At 53.1% G+C, this 22977-nt stretch overlaps 1 protein-coding gene across 3 annotated transcripts in view; it reads left to right on the top strand.

Annotated features, from left to right (window-relative positions):
* Positions 1-22771, top strand: part of NRG2 (neuregulin 2) — a 195091-nt gene extending 172320 nt beyond the window's left edge. The window contains exons 5-11 of one of the 3 annotated variants that reach the window (XM_070793681.1): positions 2048-2106; positions 7757-7780; positions 11680-11782; positions 14156-14279; positions 14623-14750; positions 15591-15818; positions 20808-22771. In XM_070793681.1, coding sequence (XP_070649782.1) covers positions 2048-2106; positions 7757-7780; positions 11680-11782; positions 14156-14279; positions 14623-14750; positions 15591-15818; positions 20808-21576 — 1435 coding nt within the window. In that variant the 3' untranslated portion in view covers positions 21577-22771. Of the gene's footprint in view, positions 1-1606; positions 1684-2047; positions 2107-7756; positions 7781-11679; positions 11783-14155; positions 14280-14622; positions 14751-15590; positions 15819-20807 lie in introns of all 3 variants that reach the window. The other 2 variants (XM_070793682.1, XM_019965038.2) reach the window with 2 other exon arrangements.
* The last annotated feature ends 206 nt before the right edge of the window (positions 22772-22977 follow it).

The following is a 22977-nucleotide window of genomic DNA, read 5'->3' as shown; positions in this document are numbered from 1 at the left end:
CAGAGACTCCAGCTGTCTGCTCATCAACCGCTTCCCATCCTCCAGGCTAGATTGGAGGCCACAGGGTTTTTGTAAGGGACTTTACAGCCAATGGCCATCACCCCCTGTAAGTTCAAGGGGCTACTGATGGTTGGTATAGACTAAAATGCTAAGAGGTATATAGTACATTCACCTCTTGGGGAAGTTTACTGATGAACCGTATTGACCTGTTACTAAGGGGACACTGGTGATGGGCTTACCTAATTTCCTAAATTAAAGAGGCAGAAGAGCATAGAGCCATCTTTGAGTAGGGGGCTAGGGGCGGGGGGGTCAGTCTGGCCCTGTCTGTAAGCTTCCCTTAAGTACCTGGCCTTGCTGGGGTTCAGAAGAGCATACAGGGCTGGGCATGTCTCCCAGAAATCTGCAAGACAGGAAATCACTTGGAGGGAGAAAGGCAGCTAGGGAGCAGAAGGAAGTGGACCTTGGGGGTAAGGACAAGGTCAGGGAGATGGGAGTGGGTGGTTCTATGTAGGAGGCAACCAGGGAGAATGAACTCCCCCCAGAGCCAGGCAGTGACAGAGGAGCAGGTCATGGGGAGAGGGCAGGCGTCCCACGCAGCCAGTTGGCCCCCTGATGTGGAAGAGGCTTTGGGGTGTCCAGGGAGCCCGCTTTAGTCCCCCAGCATCAAGATTCTGGCCATCCGAGACCAGATGCCCCACACCAACCCTGGGCCCACCAGCTTTGGGATGCTGGTAATTCAGGCTTCTCTCCACCCTCACTTGTCCCCCACTAAGCTTTCCCCATATATACTGCTCCAGAGAAGCCTTCCCCAAACTGCATGTTCACAATGATTCCTCAGAAAAATGACTTCCAAGGTCAGATAAGTTTTGAACAAACTGGAAAGTTCAGCTCTTTCCTCCTAAAAAATTCCTTACGGCCTTTCATATACTAACGTGCACCGCAATTCTACCAGGAAACCAGGCAATGGATTTCCTCAACTTGTTTGGCCACAGAACCCCTCTTCGAGAGAACAGATGAGACATCTCCAAGGCCCCTTTTGTTGTGGGCGCACAGTCTAGGAACAGCATTCCCATTCTCCTTTGAGCTTTCTGGAGGCTGCTGCATGGATGAGAAATCCCACCCAGGGCCCTGGCGAGAACCCTTTGGTAGGGCCTGGAAGGAATGGCTCCCCAGAACTTGGTATTCCAGAAAGCTCCCAGCCTCCCAACCCTCCCCACCCCACACCCCACCTGCTGACTGTCTGGCACCAAGGGGCTACAAGTCTGGCTTCATGGGGCCCCAGGCATGAGACTTCAGAAGGGAAGTCTCAAGGACCATTAGGACCTTTAGGCAGTAAGTTCCCAATTTCCCCCACCCAGCTTCCCCAAACCATCTTTTCCCTACCCCCACCCCTGCTTCCCCACCACCTGGAGCTGCATCTATTAGAAAGATTTTGAAGGAGACTTCTGAGCCCTCCACCCAGCCCCGACTCCAGCCCCTCCAGCAACGAGTGTGCCCCAGCGCTCGACTTGGTTTTCTCATTCATCACTGTGCACTTTGATTTCTAACCTAAGCCTCGCGGATGATGCCAGTTTGTTCTGTGATTTTTCCCCTTTTCCTTCTCCAGATGTCCAAACGGATTCTTCGGACAGAGATGTTTGGAGAAACTGCCTTTGCGATTGTACATGCCAGATCCTAAGCAAAGTATGTTTGAAGATACAAACACAAGTCCCTGCTCCTTAGAAAGCTTCTGGGTGCAGTCCCCCCCACTCCCCCTCATTGTAGGACATAGGGCCAGGGGTGCTGGTTGTTTTGATCTTTGGCTGTTTTTGGTTTCCTTTTTGTATTTTTGGTTTGTTAGTTCTTTTGTTTTGCTTTTTCATTTTTGGCCTAATCCTTGGGTTTAAAGTTCAGGGCTGCAGGTAAGGGGCAGAGTGGTGAGGCCGGTACAAATGGTTAACAGTGGCAAGGAACCCAACTGGCATTGGCAGGAGCCTGTGCCGGGGTGTTGCAATGCCTGTGTCTTGCTATCCTGGCTCTCTCTTTCTGGTTTTCTTTCTTTTGGTAGGTGTCCTGTGGGATACACCGGGGACAGGTGTCAGCAGTTCGCAATGGTCAACTTCTCCAGTATGTCTCTTTCTTCTATTTCTTTCCTTCCCTGCTAACTGACAGTTCTTCCCCACCCCCACCCCCCACCCCGTGGGAAGGATGGGGGCCTTGCTTTCAGAGACTGGGGGAGGGGAATGCGGGGGTGTCCTCTCAGTCCTCATCAGACACCTGTGCGTCTTACTGAACCAAACTTGGGTCTGCTCGCCCAACATGCAGCAAAGCTAACCTACCAAACCAGGTTGAGGGGAAAGAAAGAGTAGCGCCTGTTGCAAGGGCGACAAGCAGAGCACTCCAGGGAAGGGATTTGAAAGACTGTGGGCGGATGGGGTCATGAGGTATGTGTTCAGCTCGTGCTCAGTCTCTGACTGGCTGGTGGCAAGGGAACAGGGTGATGCTTCAGGAATCTCAGTCATCAACCTTCTGGCTCCACTCAGCCTGGGCCTGCGTAGGGGTGGTCATCACCTGCTGGGGGTTTTAGTATCTGAAAAACAACTCAAGGGTATACCAGAGGTCCCAGACTTTGTTTTATGGCTAAACTCGTATTATTTTGTCTTGTTTGATTGTTTTCCTTGGTTTCTGCACTTTCTCACTTCTCTGATTAAATGTGCTCTTTGGAACTCGATGAGAAAGCCCTAGGAGGCTAAAGCCTTTCTACAAACAAGAGGCAGGGGTGACTGGGGAGTCATTCCTGGGGAAGGACCTACAGGGCCCTGCTCAGTTTCATGCAGAGGAGACTGATACAGCGCCTGCCTCCTCTGCTTGGGCACAGTCACACTGGATTCTCTTTGCAGCTGGGCAGAGCCAGGCTCAGGTCTCTTCCTCACCAGGGGTCAGGCAGCCTGGCCAGGATGGGAAGAAGCATTTGCAGAGCCCTCACCTGCCTCTGAGAGCCTGTTTGAAGATGTCAGGCTGTTGGGGGGCTGTGGGGCGCAGGGCTAGGCAGTGAGTGTGTGCCTGTGTGTTTGAGAGAGAAACAAGTTCTCAGAAAGCCTGCCTTTGGATCTGGGATCTGGCCAGAGTTTGTTTTGGTTTGATTTGGGGAGATGGGGAGAATTGGAAAGGAGGATTGAGGGAATACAGGCCCCAGGGCAGGGGTTTCCATGGAGACTAGAGACATCTATGTGGCTAAATGTTGGTGGAGGAGGAGGTTATTATTTGTTGCTCAACATGGACTTCCCTAGTGGCTCAGCAGTAAAGAATCCACCTGTAATGCAGGAGCCTTGGGTTCGATCCCTGGGTCGGGAAGATCCACTGGAGAAGGAAATAGCAACCCACTCCAGTATTCTTGCCTGGGAAATCTCAAGGACAGAGGAGCCTGGCGGGCTACAGTCCATGGGGTCGCAAAGAGCTGGACATGACGTAGCAACTAAACAACAAAGATTGTTAAAACACAGAGGGAATAAGAAACAGAGGGGTAACTGGCGACTCTCTCCAGGTCATCTCTGGTCTGAGTCCCCACCCAGAACTTCATTCCCTTCCTCTCTTCCGCTTCTGAAAATGGAACTTTCTGGTTTGCAGTGTGTTGAGACTAGTGTGAGCCCTGGAGCTGGGGGATGAGGCCATGACTGTGGCGGGTTTTATCTGGGGCTGGGAGCAGTTCCTCCGAGCACTGTCAAGTGGCGGTGGAGCAGAGCAGAAAGCCACGGACTGGCCGTGGACTCCATCTGGGGCCCAATGGTCCATGGCCCCCATCCTCCAGAGCACCCTAGGCCCCTGATCAACCTACCACCCACCTCCTCCTCTCCAGGGAGGACAGATGGATCCCCTGAGGAATTCGAACTGGATTGATGGTGCCTGGCATGAAGGGGCTGAGGGCAGGACCCAGGGGGTCGCTTAGGCAGCCCTTGGAAAAAAGAGATTTGGGGCTCAGGATAGAGAAAGGAGCCTCCCCACCCTTCTCAGACTGTAGCGTGAAAGGCTAGATGTTCCCCCTGACAGGAACCTGGAAGCCAAGATTTGAAGAGGAGAGTGGAGGCGCCAGGGAGGTGGGGGCTGGTCAGCCCAGATGATCAACTATCTTAATAGAGTGTTGGGGGCAGCTCTCTCCCCAGTCCCCTCCCATTCAAGGCCAGGGAGGAAGGCCGTGGGGATAGGAACTGAACCTGTGGGCATGCGGCCCAACAGAATTCTCCTGAGCCCAGGCTCCAGGACCAACTGCAGAGTCAGATCAGCCCTATTGGAGGACTGCAAGTCAGGAGGGTAGAGCAGCCAGTCAGGGCTGACGACCAGGAGAGAGACAGTGGAGGGCCTTTTCCTTCTCCCCCTTCGGCCCAGAGCCTCCCTAGCTTACGGGACTGTTCTGGACAGGGAGTCCCAGTGCATCCTGAATCAGAGCAGTGGAGCCTCCAGAACTCGGCCGCCGTCCAAGCTTTCCTGCCAGCTGGGCGTCTTCAGCTTTCAGCTCAGATCTCCTGGGAGGGTCAGCCGGGCTCCAGGAGCCCAGGAAAGACTCTGGAAATGCAGCCTTTCTGCCTAGTGTTATTGAGATTCTTGCTGGCACCTTTTGGTAAAGGATTTATAGTCTTCAAGCACTTCGCCCGGAGCACTTCATGCACTGCTCTATCAGATAATTATTGAGAAGGGAGTGTAAAATGCTAACTTAAGTGTTCAGGCTTGGATTCAGAGGGACCTGAATAATATTGCCAGCAGCTAAGCTTACTGTTCTGGGGGCCTCGTTTAACCTCTCTGATTTTCTCATCTGTAAAATGGGGATAATGGCATCTATGCCCTTAGGCTTGCTGTGAGGATGAAACGAAGGGAGACACATGACAGGCTTAGTCGAGGACCTGCAGTTGTTGCTTGAACAAAGCCAAGCTCTTCTCCCAGCTACTGCTGGCCTGGGGGTGAGGGCCCCCCAGAGGCTGACTCTCAGCACATCCTGAGCAAAGTGTCTGACCTTCCCGCTCTGTCCAGACAGCCTCTAGACCTGCAGCCACAGTAACTTCCCCTTCTTCCCCTGACAGCCCCTCCACTTCCCAAGAATCAAAACCTGTGCACCTGGATACCCCTCACATACAAGAGCACAAATCTGCACACATACTCATAAACACACGAGCACATGCCTGCACTCACACGCCAACACACACGTGTGCTGACACCTGCTCACACAGGCACACACACACGAGCACATGCTCTAGGGTCCACATCAGGACCTCCTCATCCAGGAGCCTGAGACTGTGTGTCTCAGGGCCTGTCCAGGATGGAGACTTTGCCTGTTGTCTGATCAGCCAGCCCTGCTGGGAGTTCAGCAGCAGGTGACCATGGTTACTGGTCATTATGCAAATTTCTGTCCAGTAGGACCTGTCTGTGACTTGGTGGTGTCACTCTATGCTGGCTGAGTGGCAATCAGTGAATATGATGAGCAGAAGACTGTTTGGTTTTTTGTTTGGTTTTTGTTTTGCTGGGGCTGACATAGCTGCAGGCCCCTCAGAATCCACCCATGGGGCAAGGGAAGCAGGGCTGCCTTCTAGGGGCTGGCCGAGCCCTCAGTCACATAACCAGCACTGGCCTTTGGCTCAAAGGGAAGGCCAGTCAGGAGCCCCCAAAGCTGCTGCTATACTGCTTGGTTCCCAGAGGAGTGATACAGGAGAAAACTCTTAAATGACTTTGGGAGCCCTGCTCACTTCTCCAGGTGGTCGTTGTCCTGAGGACTAGCCAGTCAGGCCTGCCCAGGGACTCATTGGGCAGGAATAGCCATGGCTTAGGCCCAAGAGATCACAGACCTGGCCTCTAGCCTCCTTTCTGCCTCCAAATTTGCTGTGTGACCTTGGGGCACCACTGGCCCTCAGCTGCCTCATCTAATACAAACACCACCACAAGTAGTTCTCTCAGCCTCTGGGGTGCCGTGGCCAAGTGGGCTCTTCTCTCCCGGGAGCCTGGGTGCATATCCAAATGCTGTGAGCTCTCTCGAGCTGCCTGGAGGGTCCCCGGGGCTACAGGATTAGCCGCTCAGTGAGAGCTGCCCCTGAGGATCCCTTGAGTCTGTCAAGTTTGTGCTGCTTGCTTAGCACAGCTGGCCAGCCCAGGGAGGTCCCAGGAGGGGAGAGGACTCGCTTTGTTAAGAATTCCTACCTCCCAGCAGTACATGTAAGACCACAAAGAGATCACCCTCAAAGTCAAATTTAACAGGAGTTCCCAGGAGGGTTCATGTTTGGAAGAGCTGGGGATCATGCTTCAGGGGTGTGGTCACTGCATGGAATCGGGGGATCAGAGCCCCAGAATCTTCCTCAAGGCTCTTTCAGTCAAAGCTGTCCTGCTCGCCTGCCCTTTTCCAATGGCAGAGCCCTCTGGACTCCCTGTCATGGAGCAAAGGAGAAATCCAGGGCTGGACACACATGCCCATGCTCCCCTCCCTCCACAGGAGATGAGAACCTCAGAACACAACTCCACCTCCTCCTGTGCTCTGGGGGAGCTTGCTCTGCACATGGGGAGGCCATGGAGAGGGCCTGGCCCACCACCTTGCCCTCTTCTTCTCCCTGGCTACGGGCACCTTTGACACATGAGGAAACAGAGACTGTGACTCGCCCACGTGCACACAGCAAACGGGACAAAACAGAGACTTGAAGCCCACACTCAGATGCTGGCTGCTACCTTAGAATGCTAGGTGTACTTTTCAAAAGCATTGGAGAGATTTCTGGGCTCCCACCCCAGAGCCCAGTTCCGTTGGCCTGGATGATTCTGAAGCACAGAGGAGTTGCAGACCTTTCAGGGATCCCGTAGCCAGGCCTGATCCCCACTCAGCAGATGAGAGACTGAGAGCCAGACAGGCAGGGCACTCTGGGGTCGCACAGCAGGTCAGTGCCAGAGCTGATTCCTGGGTGGGCCCTCTTATCCGAGCCTTCGATATCCTGGGCATCTACCTCGAAGGGCCATGAGATTGCACACTCACAACATGATCCCACTTCAAAGAGCACAACTGGCTGCCATGCAGGGGGCACAGGTGTTCTACAGGTGGCACGCCTGTCTCTTTCTCCAAGTTGAAGTTTGCTTTCCTAACTAGTGAAAGTAGGCTGACACCCCAAGGCCTCACCCCTACAAGTTTCTAGGATGTTGGGGGTGTCAGGTGGAGAAGTGACCTGCTCCCCTCCCCACTCCTGCTCCCCACAGACTCTGAGCCTCTATGCCAGGCTCCTAGTAGGTGGGCAGGCCAGTGAGGCCCGAGGGGACAGGACAGGGACAAGGGGCCAGTGTGAGTACCCTCTGCGCTCGTTCTGAACAGAAAAAAGGGCCCCGTGAATGAGCTCAAGCAGAGCAGGCTGTCTCCAGGAGGGGCTGGCTCTGGAGCTGGGAAGGGGAGTACGGGGATGCCTCTGACCCCTGCCCCCCACTCACTTTCCTCCCCGGGGACATCTGCCAACTGACTTCTGCCCCTCCCCACCAGGTACTAACCCCACAGCTCATCTCTAAAGAACCCGCCCTGCCTGCTGAGCCTAACCCTTCTTCTCCCTACCCCCCAGCAAGGGTTCTTGGGGGCTGGGTGCCAGGGAAGGGGCTCAGGAGGCCGGGAGGGGACCCCACTAACCTGCCTTCACCTCACAGGCTGCTGCTGGTGTCTGAAGAGTCCTGACCAACGTTTCTCTCTCTCTCTCTCCTGCCCTTCCCCCATCTCTGTCTGTATCTCTCCCTCCATCCTTTCCCCCTCTGACCCTCCTCTCTCCTGCACTGCCAGAGCACCTTGGATTTGAACTAAAGGGTACGGAGCCTCTATGTATGGGTCAGCACCATCCACACAGCCCCTCTCCTCAGCCTCTGACACCATGTGTGCTGGATGTTGAGTTTCCTTTTCCCCAAAATGGAAAAGGGAGGATTTCAGAAGTCCCCCTGTCCCTGCCAGGATGTTCTGTAGTAAACTACGTGGATGTGGGGGACACGAGAAAAGCTTATGCATGGCAGGGTGCCCTGGGGTTCAGACTGTGCCCAGTGTACAGCAGCGCCCCCTTGCCTGGGGCTGATCACCATGGTACTCAGGGGAACAGGCCCTGTGAGCTGTATGCAGCCCAGTGGGTTGGCCAAAAAGCCAGGTCCCTCGAAGAGTTGGTGTCCAGAAGCCACGGAATCTTGCTTCGGAGAACTGTGCAGAGAGGCAGCCCTTTCCATTTGACTTTAATCCTCCTTCCTTTTCCCATTTCCATTTCCATTGCTTTTCATTCTGCACCAGGCTGGCAGCTGATAACACCTATTTGTCTCTGCCCCCTGCCTCATGTTTGTCTGCCAGGCTTTGCCATCTGCTTGAGGCTGTTACTCCTATCATGATCTCTCTCCATGAGGGCACATGTGTTTGTCTATGGGCAGCACCAGCGAGGGTCTAGGGTGGGCTGGTACCTCCTGCCTCCCAGCTCAGAACCTTACCTCCCTCCTGTGACTGCCCTCTGGCCCCTGGAAGATGCCCTGGGCAGGAAGGGACTCTGAAGTCCATCTTTCCAGCTCTCTGGCCTTGTGCTGGGAGCCTCCACCCTGGTCCATGCATGTTATATAGCTGAAGAGAAGCAGGAGCTCAAGAGGGGTTGAGGCTTCGATGCAGTCAGACCTCAGATGTGTGTGGAGCTGGCAGTTATGAAAAAGCTGTTCATGTGGCAGGTTGGGGGAGGCCCTAGTTCCCCTGCCACCTAGCCACCGTCAGCTGTTCTCAGAAGATGGAGCTGAGAGTCTATGTGTAAGAGTATGTCTGTCTGTCTATCTGCTGTGATGGGGTGGGGAGGAGAGGGGTCAAGTCTGTGGTGTCCGTGTGATCCTGCCAGGGGACACAGGGGTGAATCTGTAGGTGTGTGTGTCTGTGTTGTCATGGGGGTGCTGATGTGTTTACACCTTGTTGGATCTCTCAGTGCAGGGTGTGAGCACACGGAGGGGTGCAGTGGGTGCAATCTTTGTTGTTAAGAGCTGAGCATGAGCAGTGGGTGTGGAGGCAAGTGTGAGCATCTGTAATGTGACTGTCTGTAAAGGTGGTCTGTATATTCATTCACTCACCGACTCAAAAACATCTCCTGAGCCCCAGAGTTGGCCAGACCCTGGGGATCTAGCACTCAGAGTTGCTGCGCTCCTGGCAGAACAAGCAAACAAGAAAGATATCAGGTGGTGGTAAGCATTATACATAAAATACTGGGTTGGCCAAAAAGGTTGTTCGGATTTTTCCATAAGATGTAATAGAAAAACCCAAATGAACTTTTTGGCCAGCCCAATATAAGGGAATGGGACAGTACCTAGCCAGGGTGAGGACTGACTCTAACTAAGTGATCAGAGAAGGCTTGTCCAGTGAGGTGACGTTTGGGCTAAAACTTGACAGAAAGTAGCCAGCCCTGCAAACAGTAGGTGGGGGTAGAGTGTTTATGGTGGGGATACAGCAAGTTAGGGATGACGTGGATGGGCCCGCCTTGTTCGGTGGGCAGGACTGCCAGTGACTCTGAAACACAGCAGATATGGGGGAGAGGACCACAGATGGGATCTAAAGGAAGGGACCGCGTGACTCTGGGTCTTGTGGGCCACGGTAAGGCTTTTAGGTTGTATTTGAATTGCAGGGGGATGCCAGTGTGGGTTGTTAGGCATTCTTAAAATGATCTGCTTTATGATCTTTATGAGGAGTAAAATGATCTGCTTTATGACTGGAAATCAATGTGGCTTTGGGGCAGAGAATTGACTGGGTGAGGGGACAGGATGTGGAGGAATAGAAGCAGAGAATCCAGTCAGAAGGTGGACAGCTGTCCAGGGAAAGATGACATCATCTTGGACAAAGCTGGAAGCCCCGGAAGAGGTAAGAAGTGGTCAGATCTGGGATCTATTTGGGAGGTAGAGCTGAGAGGACCTGCTGATGGATCAGGTACCAGAGTGGGTGGGGAAATCAGGAACGAACGATTCTGAGGCTTGGAGCCTGTGCAGCAGGAAAAGTGATGCTGCTGCCGTGGAGATGGGAAGGGAAGAGGGCAGGTGGCAGGGTGGGCAGAGGGGGTCAGTGCATCTGCCTGGCTGTGGCCCTTGGCTGTAGGAATCTGGAGCTAGGGGAGAAGTTGCTACAAGAGAGAAATGTGAGATTCAGCGGCATACAGATGGTATTTCCAGTCTGAGTCTGAGTGAGATGATGGAGGGAGAGAGGGCAGGTAGGGAGAGGAAGACACCTGAGAGCTCTGGGCCTTTCTACCCTGAAGCCCACATGGAAGAGCGGGGAGCAGCAACTGAGACAGAGATGAGCCAGTGCAGGAGGAGGAAATCCAGGAGAGAAGGCCAGCCGTGGAAGTGAGCCCAGCTGGGGGAGTCTGCTGAACGGGATGTGAATGGACCAGAGGCTTGGCAGCAGGGGGTTGTTGGTGACCATGACCAGAGTGGTCTCAAAGGAGTGATGGAGACAGAGGCCTGACTGGAGGACTGAGTGGTGGCCAGGGAGGAGAACCACAGGCCAAACAAGGACCACAGAGCCCAGAGGTGGGGATCTTGGGTAAAGGGCTGTTTGTTTTACGACTCTGCACGACTGTGTGTCCTTTGGCCTGATCACGTGCACGGCGGATGTGCGTGAGTGTATCCCTGTATCCCTGTGAAGGATCTGTGTGTCAGCCAGGCGTAGTCCTCCAGGTATGTGTGTCTGGGCGTCTGTACCCTGTCTGTGCTGCTGGGTGTACCTTTGCCACAGGAGGCACTGCAAGCCTGGGGGCCTAGGCACATTGCCCAGGGTTCCACCGAAGTGTTGGATCTGGTGCCCACTTATCCCAGTCTGCTGGGAGGGAGCAATGTGGAAGGGCCGGCCAGCAGGTGCAAGTGGGAGTGAGGGTGACCATGTTGTGTGCTATCCCCTTTTTCCTTCTCTTCCTCTAGGCTTTCTCTGTTCTAGAAGGCTGCCCCAACAAAAAGCGGGGGTAGAGGGGATGGTCAAGTCTTTCTTAAGGCTCTGAGGCCCAGCCTAGCTCAGCTCCTTCAGAAAAGTAGAGGTCACTCCTGAGCACACGGCTGTCCTAGGGAGCTGTGCTGTCACTTGTGGGCTCCCCACAGGCAGAGACGGGGGGCCAGAGTGGGCCAGGGCCACAACTCTGACCAGGATGTAGGGATAAACCAAAGCCTTTTTCCCCATGCCCACCTCTGCAGGCCTGGCCCACTCTGTCCCTGATCCTGGCACCCCTCCTAAGGCTAGGCTCTGGACCTGGTGTCTAGAACAAGAACAAGCCCAAGAACAAGCTTGTTCTCTAGCCCTGAACAAGCCACGTTCCACCTTCCTCAGGAAGCCAAAGTGGCCAGGTCTCTGCCCAGGGCCTGCATGACCACCGCTGTGAAGACTAGTTTTCCCCAGCCTATCAAGGCTCTTGGCAGCCACTAGGCCATAGTGGGTTACCCTCCCCTATGACCTCGGGACCTTCACCTTCATCCCACCTCCTCCATCCCCCTGCATTTTCCACTCATCAGGTAGAGCACAGGGTTTGGGAAAGTGAACTCAGGTGTAGTCACTTGTGACCAGATCCATGGGTGGGTGGCATTTGGGAGAGCAGGAGGGAGGGAACTGGCTAGGGAGGGAAGAGATGGATGGGAGCCCAAGGTACGAGGGGTAGGGGAGGGTCTGCACCCCTGCCTCTGTGGGTCTGCCCCCTGCCTGCCCCCTCACACCCTCTGCCCCTGCAGAAGCTGAGGAACTGTACCAGAAGAGGGTCCTGACCATCACTGGGATTTGTGTGGCTCTGCTGGTGGTGGGCATCGTCTGCGTGGTCGCCTACTGCAAGACCAAGTGAGTTGTCGGCACTCAGGCCAACCAGGGGCTGCTTCTGTGGGGACAGGCTCTCCTCTCCAGTCCACCATGCCTGGCCTGGCGCCCCCCTTGCTCTTCTCCTCTGCCCCTTAGGGGCAGCTGGTGTGGGGCCAAAGGGCCAGGCCAAGAAGCAGGAACAGAGGGGGGAGAGACAGACCCCAGAGGACTGAACAAGACTGGTCATAAGCACAGGCATCGAAAGAAGACAGATCTGGGTTCAAATCCAACTCTGCCATTTCCTGTAACCCTATGGAAATTGATGAACCTCTCTGAGTCCTCATCTGTAAAATGGGCATGATCCTAGTATTGTACCTCAGAGCATCCTGCAGGGAGCATCTGCCCTGTCAAGTAGGCAGACACTGGGGCAGTGTCGGAGGTGGGGAAGCACAGAGAGGGAGGCCCCTTCTCAGGGAAAAAAGAGAGCTCAAAGGGAGTTGCCTGGCCCCACCCAGGAGCAGTCCAGGCAAGACACCTTCCAACACAGAGAAGGTGGAGTTGGGGCCCCCCTGAGTAGAGGAAAGGTGACATCAGAACCTTGGAGCAAGGGGCAGAAACGGGGCTGGACAATTCCAGCAAAACAAAGCAAGCTAAAAGACAAATGCCAGGGAGTATTGACTGTGTTCATGGAGTTTGAGCAGCCCAGGCTAGTTGGAGCAAAGGATGGGGGTCAAGAAAACAAGGTGCATGAGTCTAAAAGAACAGCTGGAGCCTGCATGGCACCATAGGGACTTGAATGTCAAGCTAGGGAGACTGGGTTTATCCTACAGATGGTAGGAAGCCATTGCAGGTTGTAAAGTGATGTAGTGCAGAGAGAGGATTGTCACATCTGTTCTTATCTAGAAAGCAGGAATCTGGGCATGACCACCATTTGGGGGCTGAGCCCTGGGGTCTTGGTTACTGCTGCCCCCATATATGAGATCAAAGGCCTTGCCAACCTTGAGATTTAGGGCCCAGGGAGCCTAGAGAGGAGACTGAGCCCACATAGGAAAACTGAGGCCCAAAACTGGGGCGGGGAAGCAAGCACCATGTTCTAACCTATAATACATTTACTCATTTAAACAAATTTTCATTCAACACCTGCTGAACAGACACCAGGCCCTGCACCAGGCAAATGGCCAGGGCTCTAAGCAAGAGGTGCGGGATCATGGGATGTATTTCGGGGGTGCCTAACTTCAGCTGGAGGGCAGGAAGGATTTCCCTGAAAAAAGGTGCATTGTAGCTGGGCCTGAGTCGAGCAGAAGTTAGCAGGTGAAGGGGCACGGAATGTGCTGCAATTAGATGCAAAGGCCCAGAGGCCAGAGAGGCACAGTGTCAGATCAGAAACACGCCCTCCAAGGATGAAGTGAGTGGGGGTGTGGAGAGAGAGTGCTAGGGAGAGGGACAGGATGCTGAAGACCCATGAAGGGTTTGTAGCAGGGGAGTGACATGATTAGACTTGTCGATTACAAAACAGATGTACTGAGCTCTTAACATGTGCCAAAGGAAAGAGGCCCCACAGGTCTTGTTTCCCTGACCGCAGCATCCTGTTTTATTTTCTTCATAGCACTTTGCTGAAAGTACTTGTTTATTTATTTTTATTATTTTTTATTTATTTTTATTATTATTAGGAGAGGCAGATGAGGTGTTTATCATCTGCCTCTCCTACTGGCCTGCAAGCTCCATGAGGGCAGAAACTATATCTGTCTCCTCTGCTCCAAAACTGCATCTTTGCTTTGTTCAGTCACTAAATCACATCTGACTCCTTGCGACCCCATGGACTACAGCCTGCCAGGCTCCTCTGTCCTTGGGATTTCCCAGGCAAGAATACTGGAGTGGAATGCCATTTCCTCCTCCAGGGGATCTTCCCGACCCAGGGATCAAACCTGCGTCTACTGAATTGGCAGGCGAGTTCTGGCACATAGTAAAAACCCAATCAATACCAAATAAATGAATGAATGAGCAAGTGGGTCAGCACTGTATTGAATATCTTATCTACTCTTCATACTCAGTGGTCTTGGAAATGGATAGATGATCAGTCCATTTTACAGATAAGGAAAGTGGAGCATGGAGAGTTTAAGTAACTTGCCCAGAGTTACACAGCTAGAAAGTAGAGTTCTACTGTCTCAGCAGAGCCAAAGCTCATTACCACTACACTCAGGTACTGCTGAATGCAGGCTGGTAGAGATGATGTAGGGGTTGATTGAAGGGGTCCTGGCTGAGGGCAGCCTGAGCCCAGCAAGAGCAGTAGCAGGAGATGCCATGGCAGTCCAGGGCACAGGTAGCCCAGTTCCCTGGAGTGACAGCTAGGGGAGTTCATGCTTTGTGTGTGTCGTGGGGTATGGGGGTGCCAGGCTAATGCACCTTCTCCTGCAGGAAACAGCGGAAGCAGATGCATAACCACCTCCGACAGAACATGTGCCCTGCCCACCAGAACCGGAGCTTGGCCAACGGGCCCAGCCACCCCCGACTGGACCCTGAGGAGATCCAGATGGCAGATGTGAGTGGTGATCCCTGGACTCTGACCCCTCGCAGTAGAGACGGCCTTCTCATGCCCCCTGCAAGAATGCGCCAGGGAGGCAGCGACCCATCCTGGGCTCAGCCTTGCCTACTAGCCTGGCCTCGCCTCCCCAGGATGACTCAGCCTCACTTGGCCCACTTCCTCAAGGGAGGTCAGGGGCTGGACTTCCAGGGGCCACTCCTGCCCTAACACCGAGTTACATATCCAGTGGACCATCTTCCCCACCGCGTGAAGCTTACTGTCTCATTTCCCCGAGCCCACCAGGAAGGAGGGCCAACTTGGTCATCTGTCACTAACTGCCCCCTCAAACTCTCTGTTGCAGTATATCTCCAAGAATGTACCCGCCACAGACCATGTCATCCGGAGGGAAACGGAGACCACCTTCTCCGGGAGCCACTCCTGTTCTCCTTCTCACCACTGCTCCACAGCCACGCCCACCTCCAGCCACAGGTGGGCACCACCCAGGCCCACAGATCCTGGCAGACTCCTGTGTGCACACCCACAGGGCGTGCACATGCGCATCACACACCTGCCTGGGGACACACACAAAACTCCCTGGCCAGGCTGGGCTCTGTATTAAGGGTCCTAGTGAGCCAGAGGATGGAGGTGGGGAGGCTTCAAACCAGAACCCATCACCAAACGTCCATCCAGGTCAAGAAACAGGATTCCCGTTTCTAGTTTAAACCAGCCCCAGAGGAGCAACAGCGTCACTGTGCTCCCACCTAACATTTAGTTCTGTTTGGACGTCATTAGCACCACTTCCTCTGGCAAAAAGTGCCTGGTACCTCAAGTACCCACAGCTATTCAGTGTCCTCTCCTGAGGTTTCCACGTGAACCTAATCCACCTTAGCCTCTCCAGTGGTAGGGAAGCCTGTCTACACAAGCACAAAGTCATACAGCTCTAAAGAGAACATGGTTGACCCCTTTCTTCCCTGGGGAGTAGGGTCCCTGTATATTGGCCACTGGGTCTGGGTGGTTGCGGCAGGTATCCCGGGACCACGGGAGTGGAGGGGTCACAGCCGAGGAGACCAAGGGGAGGTTGCTGCAGGGAGGAAAGGAAGAGGGCTGTATGCACTGCAGCCCACTCACCCACAGGCCGTCAGCTCGCCTCCTCCCCAGATTGGGATTTAGCATTTACGACATTACACATCAGCCCAGAGTGGAGGGCAGTGAGCTGAGGGAGACTGAGAAGGAGTGAAGAACCAGGGCAGGGGTGGGCCTGGGACCACACGTGCTGGGCTGCCCTACCCCTTCCTGTCCCCTCATGTCACTCCCACCTGGCTTCTCCAGGCATGAGAGCCACACATGGAGCCTGGACCGTTCTGAGAGCCTGACCTCTGACTCCCAGTCGGGCATCGTGCTGTCATCAGTGGGCACCAGCAAGTGCAACAGCCCAGCATGTGTGGAGGCCCGGGCACGGCGGGCGGCGGCCTACAGCCTGGAGGAGCGGCGCAGGGCTGCCGTGCCACCTTACCACGACTCCATAGACTCCCTGCGTGACTCCCCACACAGTGAGAGGTCAGTCTCCGTGACCTGCGCCCACTTCAGCCAGAGAGCTGGCACCACTGACCTGGGGCCGATCCTGTGGTCACTTCAGAAACACTCCAAAGAGCCTCATCCCTGTTTTTCAGATGGGCAAGCAAGGTCCCTGAAAAGTTCAATGTTCTGCTCAGGGTCATTAACACGTTAATGACAGGCTGGGACTCTAGCCAGTAGACTAGAGTGTTATGTGTTATGACTATTTAATTTAATTGTCCTACTAGGACACTTTTCAGAGTAGAAGAGAATGTTAGTAATAATCGCACTGGAACATCAGGAACAAACAGGGGCTGTCCTGGACAAACCAGAACATATGGTTGCCCTACGCTGGTGTCACCTAGAGGCCCCATGTCCCAGGAGAAACAGACACCAAGATCAAACAGATGAGAGAGTGGGAAGAGAGGCTGTCTATGAGGAAACTGATCAGTGCAGGATGGGAATGAGCCAAGAATTCCTGAGGCCCTGGAAGCATCAGCGACTAGGCCCCCATGGATCAAGATGCCATTGGGTTCCCAAGCAATGAATGCAGTGAGAACCAGGAAATCCCCTTCTTCCCTGACTCACAGGCAGGAGTCACAGGGGCCAGGCTGCCTCTTGCTCAGCCCTTACATGGCCCCTTGGCAAGTAGGATCTCTGGGAGGAGAGCAGAGAAAGGGGAATGGTACTAGGAACTCCTTAGATGGTAGAGAGTCTGCCTGCAATGCAGACAACCTGGGTGTGATCCCTGGGTAGGAGAGATCCCCTGGAGAAGGGAATGGCTACCTGCGCTATATTCTTGCCTGGAGAATTCCATGGATAGAGAAACCTGGAGGGCTACAGTCCACGGGGTTGCAAAGAGTCAGATACAACTGAGTGACTAACACTTCCATTTTCACAAGGAACTCCAGGCTAGGATGGAGAAGGCTCAACTCAGCCTATTCCATGCCAGCCACGGGCACAAACCACTGAAGCTCCCAGCTGCCCATGAAAAGTGCTAAACATAGAACACCCCACTAGGTCAGAGAAAGCCAGTCTGACCACAGGCTCTGAGAAGCGACTAGGTTTTTCTAATACTAACCTTTCCAAGCCCAGTTCCACCACCTGTGTGACTTGGGGCACGTTGATCACCTCTGTGCTTTGGTTTCCTCGGCTATAGAACAGTGAACATTATACCTGTCTTGTGGCTTTTATGAAGGCTACCTAAGATCAAGCGCAAAGCTCTTTGTCTGATACCTGACATGGAGCTGGTGCTTACTAGGTGGAGCTGTGGTTATCAACAGTAACAAGAGCAATAGAACTCCTTGATGGGTGGAGGTAGAAAGGTTGGGAGGACTTCTGGGCGAGGGGAACACCATGAGCAGTTCCAGCAGAGGCACTGAGGACAGAGCTGGTGAGTGAGGTGCCTCGAGGTATGGGGAGAGGGGAGCTGGGCGTAAGCAGGCAAGCTGGGGCTAGATAGACAGCCCTGGGTGGGTAAGCAGGAAGGGCCTCCTAAAGCAGAGATGTGACTTCAAAAGATTGTTCTGGGAAGTGCATAGGCTGAAGAAGGAAAGATCCTGGGGTGGGGCATGACCAGAGTGAACATCCAGTCCCAGGATGGAGTACAGCAGGGTGGAAGGTATGATCCAGGAGAAAGGGAATGAATGGGTAAGACTTGATGGATGTACATGTGGAAAATGTGTAAGAGGGAAGACAGGGGAGTCAGATGATTCAGAAAGACAGTATAGGGACTTGAGCAAGCAGTGAGGTGCCCAGCTCTACCATTTGAAAGAGAGGCAAGGAGGTGGGAGTCCCTGTCCTGAGATAGACAATGGCTGGGCAAGAGGCTGGTTTACCCAGAAAGGGAAATGTGGAGAAAGAACAGGGACTGGTGCCTGGGACCCAGACTGGGAGATATTTGGAAGGGCAAACTTTTGAAGGAACTGGTGCTCTTTAGCTCCAAGCAGAGATGCTTAAGTGTGGTCTTGGTATCTGTGCTCTGGGCTGAGCTCCTACTTGAGGTGGGAGCAGTCACTTCCCTGAGGCAGATTTTAGCTTCACCTTAAAAGGGAATAGTTCCCCACTGTAGCCATCAGCCAAGGGATAACTGTCCCTGAGGGAAGGGGAGACCAAGTCACAGGGGTGGCTGAATGCAGGGACTAGAATGAGTAATTGGGCAGTATGAGTCCTGGTTTCTGCCTGTTGTTGTTCAGTCACTCAACTGTGTCCAACTCTGCAATCCTATGAACTGCAACACACCAGGCTTCCCTGTCCTTCACTATCTCCCAAAGTTTCTGCAAACTCATTTCCATTGAGTCGATGATGCCCTGCAACCAACTCATCTTCTGTCTCCCCCTTCTCTTCCTGCCCTCACTCTTTCCCAGCATCAGGGTCTTTTTCAGAGTCTGCTCTTCGAATCAGATGGCTGAAGTAAACTGGAGCTTCAGGATCAGTCCTTCCAATGAATATTCAGGACTGATTTCCTTTACAGTTGCCTGGTTTGATCTCCTTGCTGTCCAAGGGACTCTAGAGAGTCTTCTCCAGCACCACAGTTTGAAAGCATCAATTCTTTGGTGCCCAGCCTTCTTTATGATTCAACTCTCACATCCATACATGACTACTGGAAAAATCATAGCTTTGACTAGATGGACCTTTGTTAGCAAAATAATGTCTCTGCTTTTTAATTCTCTGTCTAGGTTTGTCACAGCTGTTCTCCCAAGGAGCAAGCATCTTTTATTTTTCATGGCTGCAGTCACCGCCTGCAGTGATTTTGGAACCTAAGAAAATAAAGTCTGTCACTGTTTCCATTGTTTCCCCATCTATTTGCCATGAAGTGATGGGACCAGATCACACGATCTTAGTTTTTTAAATGTTGACTTTTAAGCCAGCTTTTTCATTCTCCTCTTTCACTTTCATCAAGAGATTCTTTAGTTCCTCTTCACTTTCTGCCATTAGGGTGGTATCATCTGCATATCTGAGGTTACTGATATTTCTTCCAGAAATTTCGATTCCAGCTTGTGATTCATCCAGCCCAGCATTTTGCATGATGTACTCTGCATATAAGTTGAATAAGCAGGGTGACAATATACAGCCGTGATGTACTGCTTTCCCAATTTGGAACCAGTCCATTGTTCCATGTCTGGTTCTAACTGTTGCTTCTTGTCCTGCATACAGGTTTCTCAAGAGGCAGGTCAGATGGTCTGGTATTCCCATCTCTTGAAGAATTTTCCACAGTTTGTTGCCATCCCCAGTCAAGTCAATAAAACAGGACTAGAGTTTTTCTGGAATTCTCTTGCTTTTTCTGTGATCCAACAAATGTTGGCAATTTGATCTCTGGCTCCTCTGCCTTTTCTAAATCCAGCTTGTGTATCTGGAAGTTCTCAGTTCACCTACTGTTGGAGCCTAGCTTGAAGGATTTTGAGCATTACTTTGCTAGCACATGAAATGAGCACAACTGTGCAGTAGTTTGAATACTCTGGCTTTTGCCCTTCTTTGAGATTAGAATGAAAACTGATCTTTTCCAGTCCTGTGGCCACTGCTGAGTTTCCCAAATTTGCTGGCATAATGAGTGCAGCACTTTAATAGCATCATCTTTTAGGATTTGAAATAGCTCAGCTGGAATTCCATCACCTCAGCTAGCTTTGTTCATAGTAATACTTCCTAAGGCCCACTTGACTTCACATTCCAGGATGTCTGGCTGAGTGATGGTGAGTGATCACACCATTATGGTTATCCAGGTCACTGAAACCTTTTTTATACAGTTCTTCTGTGTATTCTTGCCACCTCTTCTTAATCTCTTCTACTTCTGTTAGGTCCTTACCATTTCTGTTCTTTATTGTGCCCATCTTTGTGTGAAATTGTTCCCTTGATACCTCTAATTTTCTTGAAGAGATCTCTAGTCTTACCCATTCTTCTCTATTTCTTTGCATTGTTCACTTAAGAAGGCTTTCTTGTATCTCCTTGCTATTCTTTGGACTGCAAGGAGATCCAACCAGTCCATTCTGAAGGAGATCAGCCCTGGGATTTCTTTGGAAGGAATGATGATAAAGCTGAAACTCCAGTACTTTGGCCACCTCATGCGAAGAGTTGACTCATTGGAAAAGACTCTGATGCTGGGAGGGATTGGGGGCAGGAGGAGAAGGGGACGACAGAGGATGAGATGGCTGGATGGCATCACTGACTCGATGGATGTGAGTCTGGGTGGACTCCGGGAGTTGGTGATGGACAGGGAGGCCTGGCATGCTGCGATTCATGGGGTCGCAAAGAGTCAGACATGACTGAGCGACTGAACTGAACTGATTCTTTGGAACTCTGCCTTCAGTTAGGTGTATCTTTCCCTTTCTTGTTTCCTTTTCACTTCTTTTCTCAGCTATTTGTAAGGCCTCCTCAGACAACCAGTTTGCCTTCTTGCATTTCTTTTTCTTGAGGATGGTTATGGTCACCACTTCTTGTACAGTGTTACGAACCTCTGTCCATATTCTTTGGCACTCTATCAGATCTAATCCCTTGAATCTGTTTGTTACTTCCACTGTATAATCATAAGGGGTTTGATTTAGGTCATACCTGAATGGCCTGGGTTCACATCCCAGCTTGACCACTTCCTGGCTGTGTGAACCTTGAGTAAGTCACTTAAATCTTTTGAGTCTGTATGGCATTAACAGACGCCTCTTACAGATTTACTGTATTAGATGAACTGGTACACGTAAAATGCCCCAGCCTAAGCCTGATCCAAAGTAACCATTCAGGAACACTGGTGACTGTGAACATCCCCACAACCAAGGACCACTGATATGTGTATGGAATCACCCAACAATGCTATGGAATGACCACTGTGTTTATTCCTGATTCACAGATAAGTAAACTGAGGCTCAGAGAAACTAAGGAAATTGCTTAGGGTCACAGGAATACCAGCATGGCTCCTGCGGGAGGGATCCTAGGCTAGACTACTGCTTTGCATCAGGTCTTCCCCATCCCCTGGCCACCAGCCCATGTCTCTGCCTCTCCCCGCAGGTACGTGTCTGCCCTAACTACGCCTGCGCGCCTCTCTCCCGTGGACTTCCATTACTCGCTGGCTACGCAGGTGCCGACTTTTGAGATCACGTCCCCCAACTCGGCGCACGCCGTGTCGCTGCCTCCCGCCGCGCCCATCAATTATCGCCTGGCGGAGCAACAGCCGCTCCTGCGGCAACCGGCGCCCCCTGGCCCGGGACCGGGGCCTGGGCCCAGCGCGGACATGCAGCGCAGCTACGACAGCTACTACTACCCCGCAGCAGGGCCGGGGCCGCGGCGAGGGGCCTGCGCGCTGGGCGGCAGCCTGGGAAGCCTGCCCGCCAGCCCCTTCCGCATCCCGGAGGACGACGAGTACGAGACCACGCAGGAGTGCGCGCCCCCGCCACCGCCGCGGCCGCGCGCCCGCGGCGCGTCCCGAAGGACATCGGCGGGGCCTCGGCGCTGGCGCCGCTCGCGCCTCAACGGGCTGGCGGCTCAACGCGCACGCGCGGCGCGGGACTCGCTGTCGCTGAGCAGCGGCTCGGGAGGCGGTTCGGCCTCGGCCTCGGACGACGACGCGGACGACGCGGACGGGGCGCTGGCTGCCGAGAGCACGCCTTTCCTCGGCCTGCGCGCGGCGCACGACGCGCTGCGCTCGGACTCGCCGCCGCTGTGCCCGGCGGCCGACAGCAGGACTTACTACTCCCTGGACAGCCACAGCACGCGGGCCAGCAGCAGACACAGCCGCGGGCCGCTCCCACGGGGCAAGCAGGACTCGGGGCCCCTCTAGGGCCCCCGCCGCCCCCTCCGCCTCGCCTGCCCCACTGTCTTTAAGGAGAACAGAGACCGCCGACTGGAGAGAGAAAGGAGGAAAAAAAGAAATAAAAATATTTTTATTTTCTATAAAAGGAAAAAGGTATAACAAAATGTTTTATTTTCATTTTAGCAAAAATTGTCTTATAATACTAGCTAACGGCAAAGACGTTTTTATAGGGAAACTATTTATATGTAACATCCTGATTTACAGCTTCGGAAAAAAAAAAGAAACAACAAAAAAAAGAGATGGGCCAATTTTTTGACTCTTTAATAGAAACCTATATTGTGGTGCCTTTTGCTGTACGCTAATCTGGAGCTCCTGGAGAGAAGTGTGGGTTGTGGGGTTGGGGGAATGTAGGATCCCAAGCTGGCGGGGGGCAGGGGTGGGGGGCGGTGAAGAGGAACCAGAGAAAAGAGGCCATGTTGTTTGGGTTCCGGTGGGGGCGTGGGTAGGAGGGTCGCAAGAAAGAAAGTGAGGTCCGGAGTAGCTTTTGCCCCCTCGTAAGATCTGGAGTTCTGGTCCCCCTTAGCTGTGGGTGGGGATCCTAGGCTTGGAACTAGAGTTGGGGTCAGGTAAAGTCCAGGGGGAGACTAAGGCCCAGCGACAGCAACCAGAATGGGGAGGGGGCCTCCCCGCTCCTCACAGCTGCTAAGGAAGGGGGCTCTGAGAAAGAGGTCTTCGCAACAGCCTCTGCGGGGGAGGGAGCAGCTCTGCCAGGGCCCCAGTGTTCGCGGCTCCTCCCCTGTGGCCTCCAGGACGCCCCTCCGTCCTCTGCAGCACCTTCGTTTACAGGTCGTCTTTTCTATTTTACGCCTGCATGTCCTTTGCATTTCAGATTCTTTAGATTGGATGCATGGTCACACTGGGACCGAGAAGAGCCACTCAACAGTGTATTTGATTCCCCTTTTAGCAATAAAGTAACACCATTTCCTTCTCACAGCCGGACTCCCATCCCCCACCCCACCTATGACTTCCACTTCCTCTCCAGCCCTGACCTCCCCACCCCACAAAACTGGGTCCACTGCTAATTTGTCAAAAAGGTAATTGTTTAAAAAAACAACAACAAAAAACCCTAAACAAATGGGAACCCTGCCCCTTGAAATGTCCAAACACCTGACTGTTGACACTTGAACATTTTTATATTATAAATAAAATCAGAAATAACTCATGTTTGACTGTGTGTGCCTAGCCCCTAGGTGAGGAGGGAAGACAGAGGATGAATACCTGTGATAGAGATGGATGGATGTTGGTGTGGAGGTTGGAGAGAGCAAGACCAGTTCCTGGGAGGAAGTGTGTTAGGCACTCAGTCGTGTCTCTTTGCAACCCCATGGACTGTAGCCTGCCAGGCTCCTCTGTGCATGGGATTCTCTAGGC

The sequence above is a fragment of the Bos indicus genome, chromosome 7 (assembly GCF_029378745.1).
Source record: "Bos indicus isolate NIAB-ARS_2022 breed Sahiwal x Tharparkar chromosome 7, NIAB-ARS_B.indTharparkar_mat_pri_1.0, whole genome shotgun sequence".
Taxonomy (NCBI): Eukaryota; Metazoa; Chordata; class Mammalia; order Artiodactyla; family Bovidae; genus Bos; species Bos indicus.
The sequence above is the reverse complement of the archived record's forward strand: the minus strand, read 5'-3'. Positions and strand labels throughout refer to the sequence as shown.